The sequence below is a fragment of the Electrophorus electricus genome, chromosome 17 (genome assembly GCF_013358815.1).
Source record: "Electrophorus electricus isolate fEleEle1 chromosome 17, fEleEle1.pri, whole genome shotgun sequence".
Classification (NCBI taxonomy): Eukaryota; Metazoa; Chordata; class Actinopteri; order Gymnotiformes; family Gymnotidae; genus Electrophorus; species Electrophorus electricus.
The window spans coordinates 13,054,843-13,064,842 of NC_049551.1; the positions used below are offsets into that span (position 1 = coordinate 13,054,843).

The following is a 10,000-nucleotide window of genomic DNA, read 5'->3' on the forward strand; positions in this document are numbered from 1 at the left end:
CTGAGCCAAGTGATTCTGACCCAGGTAATTCTAACCCAGGTAATTCTAACCCAGCTCATTCTGACTCAGGTCATTCTGAGCCGAATGATTTTGACCTAGGTAATTCTAACCCAGGTGATTCTGACCCAGGTCATTCTGAGCCAAGCAATTCTGACTTAGGTAATTCTAACCCGGGTCTTTCTGATCCAGGTCATTCTGAGCCAAGTGATTCTGACCCAGGTCAATCTAACCCAGGTGATTCTGACCCAGGTCATTCTGAACCAGGTAATTCTGGTGATATGGCGATATGACCCTGTGGCTTTCTCCTCTGACCTCCTGACCCCTGCTACTGACCCTTAAGGCCTGGGCTGTCTTTTCTCCTAATGTCTTTTCTGCTCTTTTCGGTATCTTTGGACAGTGGCAGACTTGGTCTAACTGAAGTGAATTCTGGGAAATACAGTTTATTTGCAGGGAGTGTGTTATGCAATATTTGCATATTTACATGCTGAGTTAATGTTGCAGTATCTTATCACTTTTGTAGTATCTGGATATGAAATTATTGTCTGTTAACATAGCAGCTGTTTTTATGTATATGTTTACACACACACACACACACACACACACACACACACACACACACACACACACACACAACACAGACACACACACACACACACACACACACACACACACACACACACACACACACACATATATATATATATACAGATAACAGTGTATGTGTGGGCATGTGTGCATTCTAACCATGGGCTCATGTTCTCTGGAGAATGGAAATGACAGTGCTGACAAATGTTCACACTGTGACATTTGCTGTCAGCATGACAGAGTGTGCTGGAGCAGTGACAGACCCAGGGTGAGGGGGTAGGGGGTGAGGGGGTGGGGGGGTAGGGGGTGAGGGGGTAGGGGGTGAGGGGGTGGGGGGGTAGGGGGTGAGGGGATAGGGGGTGAGGGGGTGGGGGGGTAGGGGGTGAGGGGTGAGGGGGTGAGGGGGTGTTGGGGGGGGGGACCTTCTCTGTTTCCCATCCTGCTATTACAACACCAAAAACAAGCCTATTGATTACATGATGCATTAATTTAGTAAAGTGATTCTTACTCTGAATAAGTGCATCATAAGTTCTTCATAAGTATAAGTACATATCTGCATCATAAGTACATCATAAGTGCGTCATAAGTACATCATAAGTGCGCCATAAGTGCGTCATATGTGCATCATAAGTGCATCATAAGTACATCATAAATGTCATATGTCCATCATATGTGCATCATAAGTGTATCATAAGTACATCATAAGTGTGTCATATGTTCATCATAAGTACATCATAAGTGTCATAAGTCCATCATATGTGCCTCATAAGTGTATCATAAGTGCATCATAAGTGCATCATAAGTTGGTGCATCATGTTTTTAAGCCCTTCAAGTCCTTTCACTTTCTGCTCAACTGGACACTGGGACTTGTAATGGTTATCAGTGTCATACAGTCCAACCCTGCAGCAGAGCGAGTCTACATGCAAGCCGCGCAGAACCATAAACGCCCCAAAGCCTCTCTGAGCTCATGTCGAGGGAATCTCCTTTTGTGTGTGTGTGTGTTTGACTGAGCGGAGCTCTGCTACCTGTGGTATGGACATGAGAGAACGGTTTCCTGATAAAAATAGTGTCATATCCCCTTGCTGACCCACTTTATCGATGGTATGCTCTGGAAAAGACCTTCTGTACTGGTGGAGAAAGAGAGAGAAAAGAGAGAGAGAGAGAGAAATGGTAGGTGAATGAGGGATGGAAGGGAGAGAGAGATGGAGGGAAGAAAAAAAGAGAGAAAGAGCAAGAGAGCGATGGAGAACAGGGTTGCTGACACAATTGGAAGCAGCTTGATCTGACAGGAATAGTTTTGGCTCTGATCTGCCTCCTGCTATGATCAGGATTGGGAATGGGGAGTGAGAGTGGCAGAGAGAGTGGGAATGGGGAGTGGGAATGTGAATGGGAGTGGGAATGAATGGCTCTGTGGCCATTCCTGCCTTTCTCAGGGTGCCATCTCCTGCTTTTGGGATGTTTCAGTACACAGCAGAAGGTTGAGAGGGCACCTCTGGGCTCATCGTTCCTTCCTGCCACAGGCTGGGGCGGACAGTGAGGTGCGGTCCCCACCTCTCACGCCCGAGATGCCAGGCTAAGCTGAAGCTTATTGACAGAAGCCCATCACCCATCAATCCATGAGCCAGGATGGATGGGTGGTGTGGCTGTCTGCTCCCTCCACCCACCGCCTCCACCACCTCCGCCCCCTCTACTCGAGCCCTGCCTGATGCTGTCCGCCGTGGTTGTTTCAGACCTCTGGCAGCCAATCAGCTTAACCAGATGGCTCGATCTGTCTCCTGTGTGTTAACCTCCCCACCACGTGACACACCACTCCCAAATGTGGACGTTTGTGCTTTAACGACTCATGCAGCATGGCATGCCGCAAACACACACACACACACACACATCCAGCAGCACTGAGGTTTACTGCGCACATGTAACTGGTACGAGACACTGCAATGCGAATATGTACTGTACACAACAAGCGCCATACATACACACATGTTTATGTTCCCACAAACAAAAAGACAGATTAACAAATATGCTTACATTAGCATGCATGCACGCACATACACACACACACACACACACACACACACACACACACACACACACACACACACACACACAATGGCATAAACACAAACGCCATTAAGCAGATTTTATGTTGAGTTATGATGATGAGGAGAAGTTACTGCAGAAGACATTATGGTTCTCCAGAGATGGGGGTAGTTAAGGTTGTGGGGATGAAGCCCTTAGCCTCCGTAACCTTCCTACAGTCTGTTCCTACTCCTGTCATTTTATTTACATTTTTTGCTGACGATCACTAGTATCCAGCACTTTAATGCATTTATTGCTTAGTCTTGGACCTTTTATTTATTCCTTGATGTATTTTCCTCCCATGAGATGTATTTTTGGAGTTGTGTTCCCTGTAAGAACGGTTTTATATTATCTAGAGCTAATTGGGATTTAAAAAAAAATTTCTTTAGTGCGTGTAATAAAAAAGTAAATAACCAGTGGGGAGAAAAAGCCTGGTCCTGTAACAGATTGTGCACTTTTCCACCCAGAGCGACTGTAGCACACGCAGTGAGCAGTATGGCTCACTGAAGACGTGAGTATGCCGTGCACTGGAAACTCTGCCGCTCGCTCTGCCCTGACCCCTGCTGGCTTGAGCAGGAATTGCACCCTTTGAGCGACCTGGCGAGGGGACCCTGCGCCTACCTCATCCCCTCGCGGTCTATTCTCACTGGTCCTGACTACTCATTTTCAGTTATCTGCCAGACATAAAAAAAAAAAAATAAAAAATAAAAATCCTGTTAAGATTTCTAGTTCAGTCTGTGGCCAGATTAGTTGTGGATAGTTTGAGAACCGATGGCGTAAACCCGTTTGGAGGTGTGGTTGTGTGCACTATGAGAACTTCAAAATCGTCTCGTCCATCTTGTCGGTGGAATCTATGATGATTCAAAGTGATGCTGAATTATGCATGTGCTTTTTGAAATAGCATATAAATAGCATAATAGGTATTAATTATTCATTTGGGTCTGAAGTGTTGTGTTTCGTTCAGGGGTGTCTATCCCCACCGTGAGCGGGACAGGTGTGGAGGTCACATTTGGTCTCCGGACGTCCGCTGGTCTGATGCCCCTCCGTGGGGTTCCCCGGCTCCTCTGGTTCTGGGGTGCAGCCGTTGGGCACTTCGGGCGAAAGAGGCTAATGGCTGGTTCTCCGTAGATGTTAATAAAGGATTTTTAAAAAAGCACTAACTCAGCTCAACGTAAAGGATGTGGATGGCCAATATAAATATTTACCGGAGACCACTTGTCCCAAATGCAGTGGGAATCTGAAATTCTTTAAAGTGTATTTATTAGAAGTGCTCCGCCTCCTCCTGTCAATTTCTTGCTCTCTGAACAACAACAACAAAAAAAGCTGCAAGGACCTATTTGATTGCAAAATCTATGTAAAGGTGCCGTCATATGCCCCGCCCACGAAGCCCCGTGTGCAGAGTTCCTCACTATCGGGCTCTGGGAGATGGGCTAACAGGGCTCATTTCCATTTCATTTCATTGGCTTGGCTCTGTTAAAGTCGGTTATAAGTGAACAGACGATCTTTCTCTTCTGTCACTTCCTACGCTACCATAACCATACCTTGTTACCATAGTAACAAGCATGTATATTTACATACCCTTTGATTAGTATGTTGCTAATCATGTGCCAGCCTGGATGCGTTGGCACCATAGGGGAAGGGACTCATTCCATCAGGTATGTTTGTCAGACGTAACCGCCGGCCGCGTTACTGGAAACGCCTCCCCTGCTTTCTCGTGCACAGTTTGTCTTGGCCCTCATCTCGCCTCTCATTAGTGGTGAGTTTCTGACCACAGCACCTCTGCTGCCTCCGTACGTCTGTTTGGTGGACCGTGTTCAACCCACCAAACACACTGATTTGGGGGAAAAGAAAAAAAAACCTCCAGCAAGAAGGTGTTTTGTTGGAGCAGGTAGGATGATTGTAATCAGACACCACTGCAGAGAGACAGACAGAGGGAGAGAGGGAGCGAGGGAGCGAGAGAGCGAGAGAAGAGACTTAGGAAAAGGAGTAAGAGAAGGGAGGAGTGCGTTGAGCAGGGAGGGGAGGGTGGAAATGCTGTGTTGTATGCTGAATGGAGCCGCACACACGCACGCACACCAGCCACATGTTAACCCCCTCACCTCGATTATTAACCCCCTCACCTCGAGTATTAACCCCCTCCACCTCGATTCACCAGGATCTGCTCTGCCCAGAGACGCTGCCATCCCAGCTCAGCCAGTCAGCCAGTCCGCGAGTCATGGGTTACCATGCAGAGGCTTCAAGGATCTTCTGATAGAGAACCTCATAATTATTCAGGGATCAGTTATTCAGCACGGGCCTGGTCAGCAAATGTGCGATAACGATGTCTAAGAGGGACGTAGTCTGAAGCAGGTCGAGAGAGGTGGGGAGGAGGTACAGTTGGAGAAATAAATAGCTGATGGAGACAGAAAGGTTCAAATGTTGCATTTTTTGGCCTGCACACTAAGGTAGGAAGAAATATAATATTTGACAGTTAGTGTTCACACAGAGACGAACTGCAAGATGGAGCAGAAGGCCTTTATTGGCCTGCCTGGGGTTCTCTCCCTCGCTCTCTCCCTCCTTCTGCCTCAATCTGCTCCATCCTTCCTTCCCTCAGTGGCTCCCTCACTCCCTCGCCCTTCACTCTGTTCCCTCGCTCCCTCTCTCTCTCCCTCCCTCCCTCCCTTCCTCCCTTTCCATCATTCCCTCCCTCTCTCCCTCCTTCTGCCTCAATCTGCTCCATCCTTCCTTCCCTCAGCGGCTCCCTCACTCCCTCGCCCTTCACTCTGTTCCCTCGCTCCCTCTCTCTCTCCCTCCCTCCCTTCCTTCCTCCCTTTCCATCATTCCCTCCCTCTCTCCCTCCTTCTGCCTCAATCTGCTCCATCCTTCCTTCCCTCAGCGGCTCCTCACTCCCTCGCCTTCACTCTGTTCCTCGCTCTCTCTCTCCCTCCCTCCTCCCTCCCTCCCTTCCTCCCTTTCCATCATTCCCTCGCTCTCTCCCTCCTTCTGCCTCAATCTGCTCCATCCTTCCTTCCCTCAGCGGCTCCCTCACTCCCTCGCCCTTCACTCTGTTCCCTCGCTCCCTCTCTCCCTCCCTCCCTCCCTCCCTTCCTCCCTTTCCATCATTCCCTCGCTCTCTCCCTCCTTCTGCCTCAATCTGCTCCATCCTTCCTTCCCTCAGTGGCTCCCTCACTCCCTCGCCCTTCACTCTGTTCCCTCGCTCTCTCTCTCTCTCCCTCCCTCCCTCCCTTCCTTCCTCCCTTTCCATCATTCCCTCCCTCTCTCCCTCCTTCTGCCTCAATCTGCTCCATCCTTCCTTCCCTCAGCGGCTCCCTCACTCCCTCGCCCTTCACTCTGTTCCCTCGCTCCCCTCTCTCTCCTCCCTCCCTTCCTTCCTCCCTTTCCATCATTCCCTCCCTCTCTCCCTCCTTCTGCCTCAATCTGCTCCATCCTTCCTTCCCTCAGCGGCTCCCTCACTCCCTCGCCCTTCACTCTGTTCCCTCGCTCTCTCTCTCCCTCCCTCCCTCCCTCCCTCCCTCCCTCCCTTTCCATCATTCCCTCGCTCTCTCCCTCCTTCTGCCTCAATCTGCTCCATCCTTCCTTCCCTCAGTGGCTCCCTCACTCCCTCGCCCTTCACTCTGTTCCCTCGCTCCCTCTCTCCATCTCCCTCCCTCCCTCCCTCCCCCTTCCTCCCTTTCCAATTCCCTCGCTCTCTCCCTCCTTCTGCCTCAATCTGCTCCATCCTTCCTTCCCTCAGTGGCTCCCTCACTCCCTCGCCCTTCACTCTGTTCCCCGCTCCCTCTCTCTCTCCCTCCCTCCCTCCCTCCCTTCCTCCCTTTCCATCATTCCCCCCCTCCTCCTGCTCCCCACTTCCTTCTCCTCCTGCTTTTCTGACAGGAGAAGCTTCAGTCAGCTGCCCTGCAGACTGGGCTCACTTTCCCGGCGGTGAAAGGACCCAGACGATGACTAAGAGAGAGATAGTAGACATGTCCTCTTAGTTACAGTTTCATAGTAACACGGGTCTGGATTTGTAGGAGGACAGATGGCTGTGTGGGTGAGACAGAACTTGTGCGGTTATTTTCTGTCCTGGCCAAACTGAACTTAGGAAGATGATGGATTCCCAGAGAGGTTATAGCTGTGACAAGACTGCTACTTATTTTTTAGGTTTTTTTTTAACTCTGAGTCTGTTAAAAGTGAAACAGACGATCTTTCTCTTCTGTCAACATTTCCGACACTCTCATGTGACTCGTTACCATAGTTTGCATGTATATTTACATACCCTTTGCATATGTAGGTTGCTAGTTATGTGCCAGCCTGGATGCCGTTGGTAACACAGCGGGAGGGGACTCATTCCATCAGGTATGTTTGTCAGACGTAACCGCCGGCCGCGTTACTGGAAACGCCTCCGCTGCGTTCTTCGTGCACAGTTTGTGTGGCCCTCATCTCGCCTCTCATTAGTGGTGAGTTTCCAACCGCAGCACCTCTGCTGCCTCCGTACGTCTGTTTGGTGGACCGTGTTCAACCTACCAAACACACTGATTTGGGAAAAACTCCAGGAGCACTGCTGAGCGTAATGCCAGCATTACAGGCCATGCCAGCGTTAGTGCGGTGTTGAGAAGAAGAATAAGAAAGTGTCCCGTCTTCAGAAACGGGAACGGAACCTACCGAGCACACCAGCAGATGGGCTACAGCAGATCAAAGATGCATGCTTACACACCCACCGCACACTTTATTACACTTACACACCACACCACACACTTTATTACACTTACACCTCACCACACTTTTATCGAGGGCAATGGTAGCTCAGTGGTTAAAGTCCTTGACTTTGGTTGCTGGTTCTTGTCCAGCCACTGTTGGGCCCCTGAGCAAGTCCCATAACCCTCAATTGCGTAAGTCGTACTTAGTCATAATTGTATGTTTGCTTTGTATAAAAGTGTCCGGTAAATGTAAGCTTACACGCACACTTACACACCCACCGCACAGATGTAGAATTCTGTGCGCGCTTGTCTGCTGATGCCTTCGCCTGCGTCTGCTTGTCTTGCAGGAGCACTTCAACCCAGAGTGCAAGTTCAAAGAGAGCGTGTTTGAGAACTACTACGTCACCTACTCGTCCATGCTGTACCGCCAGACCCAGTCGGGCCGGGCCTGGTACATCGGCATCAACCGCGAAGGGCAGGTCATGAAGGGCAACCGGGTCAAGAAGAACAAAGGAGCTGCCCACTTCCTGCCCAAGGTCATTGAAGGTCAGTCGCCCCCTGACTTAGGTCAGGACCACACAGGACTGTGTGTCATGCTTAGTCCAAAACCTTCGAAGCTAATATCATATCTCGCGTCTGTTTAATACAAACTTGTCCTCTGGCTTTTAACATCTTTAAGAGTATATTTTGTTTGCTCACTGTCCTGCTGTTGCTAAGGTAACGGGTCCCATATTTTATTTCCTTGTTGCCCGTCTCTAGTTGCCATGTATAAGGACCCATCACTACATGAGGTGGGGTCCAGGGAGAGCCCACCTCGAAAGACAGCAAAGACATCGGACTCGCCCTCGAACCACAAGGGGGCGTCCACGGCCGATGCCTCGTAGCACAGGGGCCGGAGGGAGGGGGAGGGGGAAGGCGCTCACGCACGCGCTCCGAACTCCATCCCCCATCATGCACTTGGGCAGGAAGGTCTCACCTCTATAGCCGCTGGCTGAGAGTTGACATGGGGTGACATGGGGTGGGGGCTCGCCCCGTGAGCCTCCGACGAACACGGAAGCCCCTCCCCCTCTCCTCTCTCACCCAGCCTCTCAGACGAGCCCCCACGTCCTTCATCCATCACCCAGCATGAGCGCCCCAAACTCTCCACAATCCAGATCCGGCAGACCTGTGGTGCACCCCAGGGTCATATGCCAGCTACAGACTCGGTCCATAGCAATTCACCCTGCAGATACACCGGACAGCACCCCTCTAGCTGTGTGTTGCTGCGGCCTGGTTTTTTTTGGGGGGGGTGATAGTGCTATTGACATAAGGGGTACTTTGAGCTGTGTGTGTGTACATGCGTGTGTGCTTGAGAGAGAGAGAGAGAGAGAGAGAGAGAGAGAGAGAGAGAGAGAGTGAGAGGGAGAGAGAGGGAGAACAGCGAATGACTAGCACCACCACAGTCATTAACACAGAAGACCTCATGCTGGTTCAGACCTCCTCCTTTATTCACCAGGTGATGCCTTCACTCCAGGCCTGGAGCCAATCAGAGCCCAACCAGCAGGAGTGGGAGCAGTCAAATCAATTTTCTATTGGACAGATGGGGCTGGTGCTGAGGGAGAGCGAGCCGTTCTGGGCGGCAGCCAGAAGAGGAGCTTCAGTTGGGCAGCTGAACTAAATAAGACCGCATTGTCTAATCAGATTTCAGCAGGTCACCTTCTCCTGCACAGAGCTTTTTTTAATGAAACAAACACTGTTTTCTCTCCTCCCTCCCTCCATCCCTCCCCCCATCCTTTGCCACCTAGAGTCCAAGAAAAGATAACTGTAGACAAAAAAAAAAGACAACAATCCCAGTGATGAAGATGAGGGGGAGGATGATAACCACGCTGGTGTGTTGGAAACAGAGGGGGGCTTCGGGCCAAGTCACTTAGTGGTCTTCTAATCCGCCTCTGGTTGAAAATGTGTCACCGCCCAGCAGGACTGAGGGAAAGCGTCTCTGGTGAAAACGTAACTAGACTATTTCCAGGCCAGTCGAGGCTTTTTCGATCGGGGCCAAACATGCAGGGATTACCCCAGGCCCTTGTTTCACTAGCGCTTTGATGGAACACTTTCAGGGGATTTTCTGGAGTTCAGCCATGATTGCTTGAATTATTCACGGTACGTCGTGGGAATGGTAGCGTCTATCTTATACTGGAAAGAAATAATTTAGCTTGGAGATTAACATTCTGGAGGGTTCATTGACACTGAACGGGGTGTGTGTGTGTGTGGTGTGTGTGTTGTGTGGTGCGCGCTCACAAGTGGGCGGGCATCTCTGTAGGTTTGTGTATTAAGGATGTGAGTGGAATTTACATTAACATTTGCTTGTACCATTTTCTTTTAGAGTGTGTGTGTGTGTGTGTGTGTGTGTGTGTGTGTGTGTGTGTGTGTGTGTGTGTGTGTGTATGTGCATACTTTTGCATCCATTACCAATCATTTCCAAACCAAATCCAACAGCTCGGTGCCAAGATGCTGTTGGCCCTGGGCATTTAGGACTTTGTTTGGGGTTAGTGCACAGTTCTCTCCTCCAACTCCAAACCCCAAACTCAGAGGAGGAAAAGTGGCATCAAATCGGAGCTGAGAGGTTTGACTGAGCGAGACGATTCTTATTCCACGTACACCTTCCTTCTCACCATCTCCCCGCC

At 50.1% G+C, this 10,000-nt stretch overlaps 1 protein-coding gene across 1 annotated transcript in view; it reads left to right on the top strand.

The window, feature by feature from the left end:
- The window catches only part of fgf11b (fibroblast growth factor 11b), a 32,323-nt gene extending 24,099 nt beyond the window's left edge, over positions 1-8,224 (top strand). The window contains exons 4-5 of the mRNA XM_035535794.1: positions 7,688-7,886; positions 8,100-8,224. Of these exons, the coding sequence (XP_035391687.1) occupies positions 7,688-7,886; positions 8,100-8,224 (324 nt within the window). The remainder of the gene's footprint in view (positions 1-7,687; positions 7,887-8,099) is intronic.
- Positions 8,225-10,000: the final 1,776 nt, after the last annotated feature.